This window comes from Perna viridis, chromosome 12, assembly GCF_037379345.1.
Source record: "Perna viridis isolate PV_CMFRI_1.1 ecotype Kerala chromosome 12, ASM3737934v1, whole genome shotgun sequence".
NCBI classification, from domain to species: Eukaryota; Metazoa; Mollusca; class Bivalvia; order Mytilida; family Mytilidae; genus Perna; species Perna viridis.
Genome location: NC_142456.1, coordinates 13,641,656 through 13,656,565, shown reverse-complemented (window position 1 = coordinate 13,656,565; position 14,910 = coordinate 13,641,656). Strand labels below are relative to the sequence as shown.

General features: G+C 34.1%; 1 protein-coding gene across 2 annotated transcripts in view; it reads left to right on the top strand.

Moving 5' to 3' along the window:
- The first annotated feature begins 331 nt into the window (after positions 1–331).
- Positions 332–14,910, top strand: part of LOC148601284 (solute carrier family 2, facilitated glucose transporter member 1-like) — a 48,691-nt gene continuing 34,112 nt past the window's right edge. The window contains exon 1 of one of the 2 annotated variants that reach the window (XM_088556206.1): positions 332–433. In XM_088556206.1, coding sequence (XP_088412332.1) covers positions 416–433 — 18 coding nt within the window. In that variant the 5' untranslated portion in view covers positions 332–415. Of the gene's footprint in view, positions 434–11,396; positions 11,546–14,910 lie in introns of those variants that run through there. The other variant, XM_088556207.1, reaches the window with a different exon arrangement.

Sequence of the window (14,910 nt, the reverse complement as noted above, 5' to 3'; positions counted from 1 at the left end):
TCTCTGTTAAGTCTTAGTTTCGTGATAACAGTCACGTTTAAACATGAAACCATAAGAAACTCTTTTAATATTAGCACGTCAAAGCGAAGAATGATATCTTTCCTTTATTTAGACTTTATGGATAAACAAGAGTGGCTTTAATTGTTTGAATATTGAAGAAAAGTTTGGGGAGATATTTCCTGTTTTTATCGAAAAAGCACTACAGTGACAGCTTCTGCAGTTTTATAAAAATGGTTCATCATCTTACGTCATTTGTTATAATCACATAAAAATTCATTAAATTCTTTTATCATTTTGTTTAAGAATGGAAGTACGTTAAGGAAATGTTGTTTTTTTTTCAAGTGGTTTATATTTGTTTTCGTCACTTTTAATACTTTTAATATCAATTGAGTTTCATTTAAAAGGAAGAACACACATGGCGATTTTGGATCAGGTCAGTAAATATCAGAACTTCTGGTTCTTATAGCTTATATGGTAAAATATTTTCTCTCATTTTCACGAAAGAATAAATATACACACGAGATATTTACCAACGTTTCAGAGTCATTTTCAAATGTGAGAAAACCATTCTTCTTTTAGTCTTGTTTTTTTTCATTCTCGACGAAAAAAAACATCATTTTAACATGCTCGCTATTTAAACCTCGCATGTTGAAATATTTTACCATCTCGTGAATATCATAATATAATAATAATATTAAATATTTATACTACTCTTAAGCTTCCTGGGGAAGATTTTATGTACAGAACGTGAATGGGGAAATTCCAGTTAATATGTCTATGGGAGCGTTTTTTTGTGGCAAAAAGAGTGATAAACATACTTAAAATGGAAGGAAAGCGTAATTAGCGGATCGGAAAATGTTTATATAGATGACGTATTATCTTTAAACAATCCTAATTTTTGGGGTTTGATACATCGCATCTACCCCAAAGAACTTGAGATAAAGGATACTACAGACACTGTGAAGTCAGTGTCATATCTTGACCTAGACTTAGAAATCGATGGTAAAGGAAAACTATTGACCAAACTTTACGACATACGTAATGACTTTTTATTCAGCATTGTCAACTTTCCTTTCATCTGTGGCAACATCCCTTCAGAACCTGTGTATGGAGTGTTCATATCACAACTCATACGTTATGCCAGAACTTGCCGAAACTACGCACGTTTTGTATCGCGCTAGAATTCTAACAAATAGGCTTCTGGGGCAGGGTTATGTTGCTACAAGATTGAAGTCATCACTACAAAATGTTTATGGTCGTCATCATGAACTCGTGGATCGTTACGGTGTATCCATCTGCGCCATGTAAACTGATTTGTTCAACGTGTCACAGTTTTCCTTTCCTCTTTCGTCTACCCCGGGCTTGACATCTTATGAGCAACTCGGCGGGTGTTTCAAGAAAAGCAGAGGATGCTTACCCATCCATGCTCCCAGTTTTTAGTGGAGTCCGAGTTGCTCATTTGCTTTTGTTACTTTGTATGCATGATTTTAGTTACTCCATGTTCTTTGTTGTGTATGTCTGTTTTCCATGTCTGGTCTTTGTCCCTGGATTACATTCTTTTGATTACCGCTATAACCTTAATTCCCTTAACTACTCTTTGCATGCTAACGGAGTTCGGGAATGATTCAGACGGAATAGACGTATTGAAACACCTACTAAAATCCAAGACATTTCCATGAAATATATTCAGAAAAAAACTGGTTCAGGCTTTGGGACCGTTATCGAAAATTTGGACAGAAATCATCGGTGTCCGACATGGCCAGGAGAATTCGGAGATGCAGATCACTGAACTACTTAGTCTGATTGAAAAAAAACTGTCCTCTTCATAGATTTATTTTGGAATGTACTTGATTTATATAATTGGTAATTTTGTTGTTACCCTTATTGGTCAGACAAATGTACAAAAGACGAGTGCATTTTATGGCCAAGATCCTGAGAAGTCTGAAAGTTGCGAAATCAACACTGGCAAAAAATAACTTACTAGTAAACACTGGAGATGCATTTATATTATTCAATGCTATTGAGTATGTCGATACAAGTAACAATTTTGTTGCCCACAATATCTTTTTTATGGATCTGGAGGGGAACCATCATCCGTTAATAGAAGCAAATGCGTTGAATTAATGGTGTGGAAGATTTCATGTGTAACAGCGAAACAAAAAGGAATTTCAAAGCAAGCTTCCGAGCTACTTGTCAAATCATGGCGTGGAGGAACTAAAATCACTTACAACAGATGCTGGAGACACTTTAGTAGCTGGTGTAGCGAACAGGAAATTGATCCCACTCAGACCACTGTGTAATGGGTAATAAACAATTAGATTTTTCTTTTTGAATCTGGTTATGAATATCGGACTATAAACGATCATAGATTCTGCGGTTTCACCTCTACATGCAGAAATTGATGGACAAAAGATAGATCCCTTGATTAAGCAAATTATGGCAGGAAATTTCAATGGAAGACCCCCACAACCAAGATATGGGTTCACTTGGTATGTGAATATTGTTCGAAGATATTGAACATGCAACCCGAAAAAATGTTTCTCCACATCACATATTTATCATTCAAGCTCGCAATGTTACTTGCGTTCACGTCCGCTTGCAGACCATCTAAAATTCTCAAACTTGACCTAAATCTTATGAAAATTTCTTAAAACGAAGTAACCTTTTCTTTGGCAAAACTTACTAAGGGTAGAAGAACGGGCATGCAACCTATTGAGATTAAATTCAGGAAATTTTGAGGATGTAAAACTTGATGTTATGTCAAGTTCAATTGAATATTTGGACAGAACTCAATCGGTACGAAGCCCAGAAACCCAAGTTTTTATTAGCTACATCCGACTGTTCAAAACGGTACGTGTGTGTACTATAGCAAAGTGACTTAATCAAAACCGGGTATTAATAGCAAATTTTAAAAGCTCATTCGATTCGTGGCGCAACAATATCAAAAACAAGTGAAAACGGAGTCTCTGTGAAACAGATTTTGAACACCGCAAAGTACGTTTGAAATGTTTTACCGTAGGAAGGCCATTAATTGTCGAGTCACACGCATTCACTGAAAATGTTCTTACTTCAGTTCCCTCGTTAGCCATAGTAAGAAAGAGGTATTGAGGGTAATATTTTATCCATGATTGTTGTCTTTGAAGGGCTCAATAAAGGAGTTCCAGGAAGGATACATTATTATATCTTACTTCAGTTTATCATAAAAAGTTTGTCCGCCAGCAGTAGTATCTGGTTATTAAATATAAAAAAATACCAATATTTCGTATGGCATATGGGAAGGACTCAGAGAAAATCAAGAGATTCCATCCCATATGACCGACATTTTGGATGATTTGTTGCATGAGAAATAGCGTAGAATCCAACTGATTGCCGTTGGTGGACCCAAACAAGACAATGGCAGCCCGTCGTTTGTTTTATTTGCTCCGCAGAAATCAAAATGAAAGAGTTGCCATTTCAGCTTTAAACTATTCCCGTGATGATAATAAGACATTCTGTTAAAAGACGTTTCTTGTCCCATCATCAAATAAAGCTATATCATATATGTACACATACAAAAGTCGTGCAGAACCAACCACGGTATTAGAATCCAATATTTCATCATACAAATAAATATTTTGGCATTAGATCAATTTCATTAATAGTGTATTGGTTGGTGTCCAGGTATGTCTTCATGTTTATTCTTAGAGGTTTAATTCAAAGTTATACGCATTATACACATGTATGTTCTATTTAGATTATATAAATTTCCAAAATTTGGCCCACTTTTGCTACACTTTTATGGCCTGGTTTTTAAATTATAATACAATTCAAAATACACAATTTACGAGACATTTCAAATTTGAGAATCCTCGTCAACAGAAGACATGACACTTTATATATGACACATTGTTTTATTTAGATATTGAAATTCATTTCTTATCTAAAATTGTATATTGCTGCATACCCGTGAAAGGTATCCTGTTAGTCAACTTCTAGTATTGCTCCAGTTAATCCCCATTTGAAGTATACCTGACTGATTAAACAAAACTTGTGTCTCGAGATCAAGGGGCATAACTTGCATAAGTTGATCCAAGGGGATGCTTGGATGATTTTATAGAAACTAACTGGAAATCACTGGAGCGGACCTTCCCTTATTGGTATTTCAGGACCTGTCACTGGGAATGCTAATTAGCACACATTTTCACGTGAGCAAATAGTGTTTTATTGTTCAGGAAATATGATAACGCAAGTCCATTTTGGTTTAACTATGTTAAAATCTTTTTGACCAACTGCAGTAAACTTAAAACCGTTTCCCCTAAAATAACATCCAATCGTCAGAAAGATGACAATTTCGATAGAGGAACTAATAATGAATGGTTCGTTGCACTTGTAAAAAATGTTCTCTTTTTCAATAGATAAATTTATGTTTACTTGTCATCCTTTATCCGTTGAAAAAAAAAACTGTTAGTAAAATTAGATTAAAACTTTTCCGTGTTATACAGCCAGACAGGTTCGAGATGTCCTGTCGCGAAATATACGATAGTATTGTCGTGTTTCGACTGAATTGTGGTAGCTTTCGAACTATTCCACTATATATGACACAGCGGCGCTAGATGCAAGAGTAAAACCAAGATTTTAGCGAAAATCAGGAGAACGCAATCCAGGGACAATGAAAACAGACACACACAACAAAGAGCATAAAATATCAGAAATAATACGTACAAAGAAACAAAAATAAATGAGCAACTCGGACTCCACTAAAAACTGGGAGCACGGACCAGGTGTAAGAATCCAGTTCTCCTTTTACAATCGATCCCCTTATCATCATTTTTTTATATATTGACCAAATATTGAACTACTGAACTAAATTGTGAAAAAAAAATAGAATGTTTTTAGAAAAAAAAATGTGCAGTGTCTGTGGTAAAAAAAGTAGTTTCTTCCTACTCATAGAGACTGATGGAAATATAGGAAACTCGTGGTCATTAACCTATACGACAAACGCAAAGAAACCTATTGTTGGCCTATCACTTCCACAACGAAGGGCTACAAAAAATATGTCATTTCATATCAAAATCGTCATTTAATTACTATGCACCCAAAGGTCTTCACAAGTTTATACACATCCACTGCGGTATCACTCAAAAGTAAATATTTCCACCAATCCAAATGTATTTGCATTGAGCTCTTAAAGTAATGTGGCAATTTTCTTTTGATATGACGGGTGGATGATAGTATGGAATAGACCTCAATAGAAAATTAATTTCTCATCTTAAATTTTAAATTGCTTCATACCCAGACAATGTCCGTTTAAGGTATCCTATCAGTCAACTTCTAGTACTGCTTCAGGAAACCCCACTTAAAGTCGATCAACCTGGCTGAATACAAAAACTTTTGTCTTGAGGTAAAGTTGATCCAAGGGGGATGCATGGTCGATTATTTAGTAAAAACTGGGTATCATCTGAGCGGACCCTGCTTTTCGGAATTTTTTGGTCCGTCGCTGAGAGAGCTGTTTACTAATATGAATAAAAAAATATTTTTACGAAAGCAATTGGTGTTTTATTTGTAAGAAATTAATAAGAAAACGTATAAGCCTCTCTTTGTATTTGGCGATGAGGAAAGCGTAAGTCACTTTTCGACCAAACAGACAAGAATTGACGATTTCGATAGACGAGTTTGACTGCTCATGAATGTTTTTGTTTTTTGGGTTTTTTTACTTTTAAATGACGCTCTCTTTTCAAACGGATAGAAATATTTTTGTTTGCTTATCTTCCTATATCCTTTATCCGTTAAAAACATTTCATGAAATCCGGGTAGAAAATTTAAATTAAAACTTTTCCGGGTCAGTCATCCTGTAATCATGAAATTGTTTCGACTGAATTATGGTAGCTTTCAAACCTTTTTTTACAATCGTTCCCATCATCATCATCATTTTTATATTTGGACCAAATAATGAATTATTGAACTAAACGATAAATAGTGCTTGTAAATCTTTTTTAATGAACCAAATTAGTGTCTGTGGTAAAAAAAAAAAGTAGGCCTACGGTGGTTGAAAAGTATGTCAACGGTGATTAAAAGTAGGCTTACGGTGGTAAAAAGTAGGCCTACAGTGAGATATGAACTGGGTTTGTTAAAAAAAATCAAAATTGATTGAGATTGAGAGTTTATAATTCTTCCTACTCATAAGATTGGTGGATCGTTAAAGGTCTATGCGTATATGTTAACCTTCGAAAATTATAGGGGAGACCCCACCCCCACCACTCTCAATATTTTCTCCAAGCGGGAGATATGCCGGAGAGTTGTTTAGCTGCAAGATTTATATTCAGTAACAGACCTTTATTGAACTTAAATATAATTTTCACAGCGTTAAGTATGCTGGTACCAGATTATGCTGCTACAAGATTAAAGTCATCGCTAGAAAAGTTTTATTGTCGTGAATCATTATATATGGTGTTCCATCTACATCATCATGAAAACATATTTGCTCGCCGTGTGATAGTTTTCCTTTCCTCTTTCGTGGTCCACGGACATGACATTTAATGAGCAATTCGGTGGATGTTTCTAGACCAGCAGAGCCGGTGCACCTGGTCCATGCTCCCAGTTTGTAGTATATTGTCTGGGTTGCTCATTTACTTTTTTTTCTATGTGCGTTTTATCATAATTATTTTATGTTATATAGATAGCGGTGTTTTATCGAATATTCCTAGAGTAATAAATTTCGAAAATTCACAATGTGAAATAAATTCGGTAATTTCATTCGCGGACTTTCTCCCGCCAAAATGGCACAAATTTGATATCAATCCGCCGTTCAAAGAATTTAAAATTCATGTTGATAATAAATACGATAATTAATTGGTTGTCGTGAATAACTAAAATATGATCACTCGTGTCAGGAACGTTTGAGGATTTAACTGGTGCGCGGAACACTGAATCGTTTATTCTTCGGCACTCGTGATAATATTTTGGTTATCCACTCTTTGTAGTTAATTATCCTATTATTCTTTGTGCGTGTATATTTCCTCATCTAGTTGTCCTTGGACTATGTTCTTTGTTTATCACAATTCGAATCCTGGTTCTCTTAACTTCTCCCGAATACTTTTACTAGTGCAAATATATAAGGTTACCTGTCATCTGATTGGTCATGTAGTATAGTATTTAAGATAAGAGGGGGCTTCAAAATGAAACTAGATATTGCCCTTAACACGACTAATACACCCGCAGTCTGTTGAACCCTGTACATTTGGGGACCAATGTGTACATACAATTTATATTGCATAATATTGGACACAATTTTATGGTGGGTAGACCAAAAAGTTAAATATAGATTGCTATATATAAATCCTTGGGTAGAATAAGCATTTTTGACACACAATTTGCTACCATTTCTAAAACACCCAACTCCATACAACAATCGGAACTGATTTTGTTGTGAACAACGCATCAGACCAAGTTTTGCTAAAAAACGCACAAGTCCAATGGTCGTCATTTCTACAATTTTTGTTCAAACATAAATTCTTGACAGTATGTACACCTCCGTACGGTAATTTAACAGGTCCTATTCTGTTTCATGACAATATCTGCAAGTCGTAAAAGAGGCGTTGCGGACAACGCGTCAGAAAAAGGTTTTGCTGAAAAACGCTCAAGTTCAACAGCCATTGTTTGTACAGTTATTGTCCAAACATAAATTTCTGACAGTATGCATTGCACATCTTAATATGGTAATATAACACCCCCATTCAGTTTCATAACATCCGGCAAGTCGTTGAGGAGGAGTTTTGCTGAACAACGCCTAAGTTCAACAGCCATTAATTATTTCTACAATTTTGGTCCTGACATAAAATTCCTGACAGTATGCAAATCTTCATACGTTAATATTAAATTTCACTAAGTTTTATAACACATAATTGTTTGGACGAGTAATCAAGGGAACCAAGGTTCTAGCGGTAATCAAATGAATGTAATCGAGGGACAAAGATCAGACATGGAAAACAGACATACACAACAAAAAACATTAAGTAACTAAAATAATACATACAAAGTAACAAAAGCAAATGAGCAACTCGGACTCCACTAAAAACTGGGAGCATGGACCAGGTGCACCAGTAAGGTAAGCGTCCTCTGTTTTTTCCTTGAAACACCCGCCGAGCTGCTCATAAAAATTCAAGTCCGGGGAAGTCCTAAGAGGAAAGGAAAACTATGACCCGTTGAACAAATCAGTTTTCATGGCGCAGATGGATACACCGTAACGATCCACGAGTTCATGATGACGACCATAAAACTTCTGTAGTGATCGATGACTTCAATCTTGTAGCAACATAACCCTGTTTCAGAAGCCTACTTGTTAGAAGTCTAGCGCGATACAAAAAGTCCGCGTAGTTTCGGCAAAGCTCTGGCATAACGTATGAGTTGTGAATACTCCATACACAGGTGCTGAAGGGATGTTGCAACAGATAAAAGGAGAGTTGACAATTTTGAATGACAAGTAATTACGTTTGTCGTAAAGTTTGGTCAATAATTTTCCCTTACCATCGATTTCTAAGTGTAGGTCAAGATAATAGGCTCACTTCACAGTGTCTGTAGTATCATTTACCTCAAGTTCTTCGGGGTAGATGCGATGTATCAAATCCCCGAAATTTGGATTGTTTAAAGATAATACATCATCTATATAGCGGAAACTGATATTAAAGGATCTAGCTAAACGATATTCTTTCTTTCGTACCAGATCAGCTATAAAGTCAGCCTCATAAGAGTGAAGGAATAGGTCAGCAAGTAGAGGAGCATAATTTATTCCACCACACTAGATAAATATGCTGTCGATTGAAAATACCAGCATTTTGTAAATATCTTCTTCTGTATATTTGGAAGATGATTTGGAATTATTTGTTACAAAGTATGAGGAATCTCTACCAAGAACTATTTATTTGTATCAAGGTACCATCTTTTTTTTTGGAAAAAACAGCGATGTATAATGTTTTTAAATCGGGATTCTAACTGAGTATATGGAATAGAAGTATACAGTGTTAAAAAATCATAGGTTTTAATGCTATTATATTCTGATGATAGCCTTGAACTGATGGTCTCCAGAATATCTTTCGAATTTTTCAGGATCCACATTGAATTAATACCACAACGGGAGTAACAAGTGTTGTGATAGGACTGCAGACCCTCTTTGACGGCTGTGAGTATAGAAGTTAAAAGTTTTGAAAGAGGTTTGGTGATACATTTTGCAGATCCAGCTATGTAACGTTGTTTGTATGGACTCTTGTGGAGTTTAGGAATCCAGTACACAGACTCTAAATCACAATCATCGTCTTTGGTAGAGAGACCAAAAGAGGATAGCACAGATTTATGGTTTTCCACAATCTCTTCTTTGGAGAGTGTAGTACCATGCAATATAGGTCTTGTCATTGCTATTACTTTCTACGTCTACCTCTGATAATAAACATTGGATGTAAAACGTTTTGCAGACGAAAACAATGTTGTTTTGGGCTTTGTCTGCTGGTACGATAACATGTTTGTCATGTATAGTAGACAATGTTTTTGCTACCTCGGGGTCTTTGAAAACTGATGTAGCATTGGTACACATTGACCTACTTAAAAAACATTTATTTGTTTCAAAATTAAAGACCTCACAGCCTTTAACCACTCTGACAGAGAGTCAATTGATGTCTTCTTGTTGTCGTTTTACTCATTTTCTTGGGTAGTCCTCCACGGCATCCATAATGGACAGACGGACAGACAGGGTGAAACCTATATACCACGACTTTTTTATCGGGGGTATGAAAATAAAACACAAATTTAATTGTGTCATCTGTATTTCATAAAATGCTTCGACGAGAAACTATATGGAAATGGAAAAGATAATCGTAACATTCATTACCTTGATCAATAATTAATATTGTGAAATTTGAACATGCGTAGTCGTGATTGTCTCTTAGATCGTTGATCTGTAGTTTTGATGTCATCATTTTATTTTGAACAGCTGCATTATTTTTTGAAGTTTTCATTGTTCTTTTATAAAATTACATAACTTTGTTCAATTGGACTGTCAGAACGAATTATCGTTAAAGTTACTCGCGTGTTAAAGTATTTCAACAAACGTCATCGAATGCATGCATATACATAATTATGACTTATACGTGATATCTTAACGTTGTCATTTCAAAGCAATTTGACAAAATCGCAGAGAAAAAACTCCAAAATCAAACAAGTACAAATCAAAATAAAAAGAGTGCCTAATTCTTTGGACTAATTAAGTTTAGTATATACGAGTGGTTGATCATTTGACTCTAAAGGGGGCTGGCTGGCAATAATTAGCATATTACAGTTAACCGCAGTAGTTAACGTTTCAACACAAAATTTTATAAATAAACGCAATATTTTGCGAATAAGCACAAACTTCTGTGCAAATAATCGCAATATATATATATATATATATATATATATATATATATATATATATATATATATATATATATATATATATATATATATATATATATATATATATATATACTTTGTGCAGACGGTGTTGCTATAGATGTCACAGCGGTTCGAGTTCGAGTCCCGCGGAGGGAAAGACCAAAAATTTGCATCGCAAATTTGACAGTTCTAACGTTGGGAATTTTTCAGACCCTTCTATATATATATACAACGTCTCAGAATGTGACGACTCTATTCGCTACACTACTCTACGCTACACATCGGATCAAATTGATAGAGGGAAGATAACGTAAACTTATAGAAGGGTCTGAAAAATTCCCAACGATGTTAGAACTGTCAAATTTGCGAAGCAAATTTTTGGTCGTTCCCTCCGCGGGACTCGAACTCGTACCGCTGTGACATCTATGGCAACACCGCCTACATTAAGTCCATGGCCCTAGACCACTCGGCCAGCTAGGCTCGTGTCACAGCGGTACGAGTTCGAGTCCCGCGGAGGGAACGACCAAAAATTTGCTTCGCAAATTTGACAGTTCTAACATCGTTGGGAATTTTTCAGACCCTTCTATATACATATATATCTGTTGGCCCGAAAAGGATTCGATTCCACGCGTTCGATTCCGTACAGATAATAATTATAAGCTTCATACAGTTAATTGGAATCAATAATCTTGGCCCGAAGTGGTTGAAAATAAATTTGACGTAAAAAAAAATATTTTCTTCCCAACATCTACCAGCCCACCCCACCCCCTCCCTCCCCCTTCAGAATTATAATACGAACCAAAGAAATACGCAAGTGTGTATTTTAACCCATTTTATGCTTGATGAAAAAAATGGGACCCCCAGGATATAGCTTCTGAAAATCTCTGAAATCATTACCGACTCGGATTTCTCAAAAAAAAACGTTCAGATAAACACGGACATAAATTGCAATAACGTCATACAATGCATCAGCCAATCAATTTTATAGATGAGACACACCTCTAGTACTGGTTCCCTGTCACGCTACTGCTTGTCCTAAATATTTTAAACAAACAGTTACCAGTTAACCTTGAAAAATATATATTTAATATAAGAGGATTTTTCAACAGATAAATTTAACTGATCACGCTTCAAAATCATGACAGAAGTGAGTATTTTATATTTCATTGGCTTAATTTTTTTGTCATTTCATTTCACTTACTTATAAAGTAAGATATCTCTGACAAAGGACGAATATTCACTGGACACATGCTAAGATCAATACACAAAATATGGACGATCATAACGTGTAATGCATGGAGTATTATTAAGCATGTTTCATTGAAATTCAAATAAGTGGTCTTTTAAACGAATGAAATGTGTATCGATTTGTGTAGTTTATGGACTGACAATTGTTTATTTTGCCTTCGATAATCCTAGTTTTTGCTCATTATGAGTAAAATTTCGTTAAACATGCATCAACTCACCGAGATTGGCTGTACTTGTAGACTGGCCTTATAGCATGTATAGAATTGAAATTAATCAAAACAGGCCACGTATTTTTTTCATGGGAAGGAAACTTTATATTGTGTAATTAGTCTATTTTATTTTAAACATGATTTTAGTTAATTCATTAAAAGTACATATGAAGATGGTTGAATAGAATGGAAAGATTATGGTACAAATGAACATTTGTATCTGCTATGTTTTCCTCATTTTAATGTTGATACATGTGCATGTATCTATCTTGTTATGGAAAATTGATATGTTTTGGGCGTTTAAATTGTAAAACTTTAAAAGTATATATTTTTTTGTGAAAAGTTCTGTTTTATTTATGAAATGCAAGCCATTTGTGAAAGAAGAACTGAGTAAACTTTTTTCTTTGAAATTTAAACTATTTTTGCTTGGATGATGAAATCACTAACATACTTTACAATACCGTTTATTTCTATTTAATTTTACAGATATTTCAAGGAAATTTGTATAGAAATAGATATAGGGTAACAGATGTACCCATCAGTGTGGCATCTTGTTTGGTTTATCTGATTTACATGAGTTAAGTGATACTTGATGATGAAATAGGGATTGTCTTTTAATAAAAACTCATTGATTTAAAGTAGGTGGAGAGATTTCTGATGAGAAAGATCATAGATTTTATGTTAATATCTTTCCTTGTTAAAGATTATTTCCCCCTTTTTGTTTGATTATTTCTAGATTTTGCATTGCGTTAAACACTTTCTTATGTTTAAAGAGACACTGGTATTTATTTTGATAAAAATGGGACAGTTAAAAGTCCCATATTTGGTTGGAATATGATACATACATGTACATGTACAAAATGTATGTGTAAAATGTACAGGCATATTTCATATGCCCCTGCTACATGTACATTGTAATCCAAATCACTGACATCATATGAAAAGTAATTTACTGAAGTTGGATTGTGAATTTGATAAGTTTTTATATTCATGATTCTTCGAACAATGAAATTGAAGTAAATTTTCTTTGATGTTGTTAACATACCTAGAAAAAGTGGCCCTATTAGAGTATTCAAAAAAAAAAATCACTTTTCACATTATGATTTTTTTTTTAACTATCAAGATGTGACAAATTCTGATTGACCTGATTGTCCATTATTAATGTACATGTCCATGTACAATTGTATATCCATGTACATACATGTACTTGTACAATTGTACATCAAACAAGGTAGTCTTAAGGTTGGCCCAGATTTATTTATGCACTTAATGACTTGTTTCCTGTTGATGAAGTTGAATGTCACTCCCATGTTTTGTTTACTATTTATATTGCGTAATATTGAATGCTCTAGAACTTTCGACTTACATATGTGTTATCTCCCATGACTTCAGGCTAGTCTGCTTAATAGAGTAATATAATAATACATACATGTATTAAAGGATCGTCATTAGCTACTACATTATGTACATGTATATGGGCATCATACTTTTGTAGGTGTGCCACACCCTCCCCCCCCACCCCCCCCAAAAAAAAAATGTGGTAATTTCTTAACTATGTTAGTTATTCAAAAGCAACATATTTATAATTTCAATTCAAAACTACAATGTACATTTACTCCACAGTTTTCTTTTCTAGATAAAATATTGGGAACAGTCTGAATTGCTTTATAGTGCTTTGGACTGTCTTTTAGATTGAATTACATCAATTAATGTTATAAAAGAAATACAAGTATTTTTACATTTCAATTAGTATTAATTTCAAGGTCAGTTTTAAACCTTTTTCATCTCTTTGACCCAAAGAAATGTATAATGCCTGCTTAATCCTTTTTAAATGCTTATTTGATAAATTGATTTTTTACACATATACCTTTGAATGTATGTATGTTAATGTGTCTGATCTTTTGATCTGCAGGGGCATTTTAAAATTTAATGGTTGACAGCTTAGACAGAAACCATTTATTATGATGTTAACTGTTTAAGGCCAAATCAAACTAAATATGTCTTGTACCTACTTCATATAGTCCAAAGAGAAATCAAGGGAACCAAGATTCTTGTGGAAATTAAAAGAACACAATCCAGGGACAAATACCAGACAGGAAAATCAGACACACACTACAAAGATCATACAAATGTAAAACAACCAAAATAATATGAACAAAGAAACAAAAATGAGCAATTCTGATTCCACTAAAAACTGGGAGCATGGACCAGGTGCACTGGAAGGGAAAGCATCCTCTAAAGTGATACTTGTGAGTTGTTGCTGCCTTCATGTACATACTGTACATGTTTATCAGACTTTTTGTATAATTTTCTTGGACTGCTTTATTAGTTATTCTGAGCATAATAAAATTAAGGTCAGGGTGGGAATGATATTGGGATGTACATATTCCTTAAGGAATTAAATGTCAAAAGGGGGAAAAACAAGCATTTTTCTGGTTTCCAGGCAGTCACCCAAGTTGAGGTGTATAGATCTCTATGAAATTAAACTGCCATACTGCAGTGTATTTTCACACCAAAAATTGTAGTTTTTGATGAATTTAAAGGATTACAATGTACATTTGTACATGTATTGCCTTTTAAGGTTGATGGTGGGTGGAAAGGGGGTTAGATTAAAAAGCATATTTTTATTTAAATTATTTAGTTTTATGCCTTACATTTTGAAGTTTTTTTACCACTTTCATTTTGTCAGTCTGAAAAGTAAATGAAATTAAAAAAATCTATGAAAATGCATTTAAAATAACTTATTGGACAAATTATTATTTTGTTGGAAGTTATACTGATAACATGCATATCATTTTACTGTACTAATATGTACATGTATTAATGCATTTGAAACATGTATGAGTTAGACATTAACATGTACATAATTTATGTAAATTAATTCACTTGATACATTGTCAGGTATATTGTATACGAAAATTAACATTCTGTAGGCTACATTTATAATAATGTAATATACTGTAGGTACATGTACAGTTTGTATCAGTACTGTTGAAATCAACTTGATTGATGAATATGTCCTTACAATATGCATGTAATTTTACCATTGAATTTA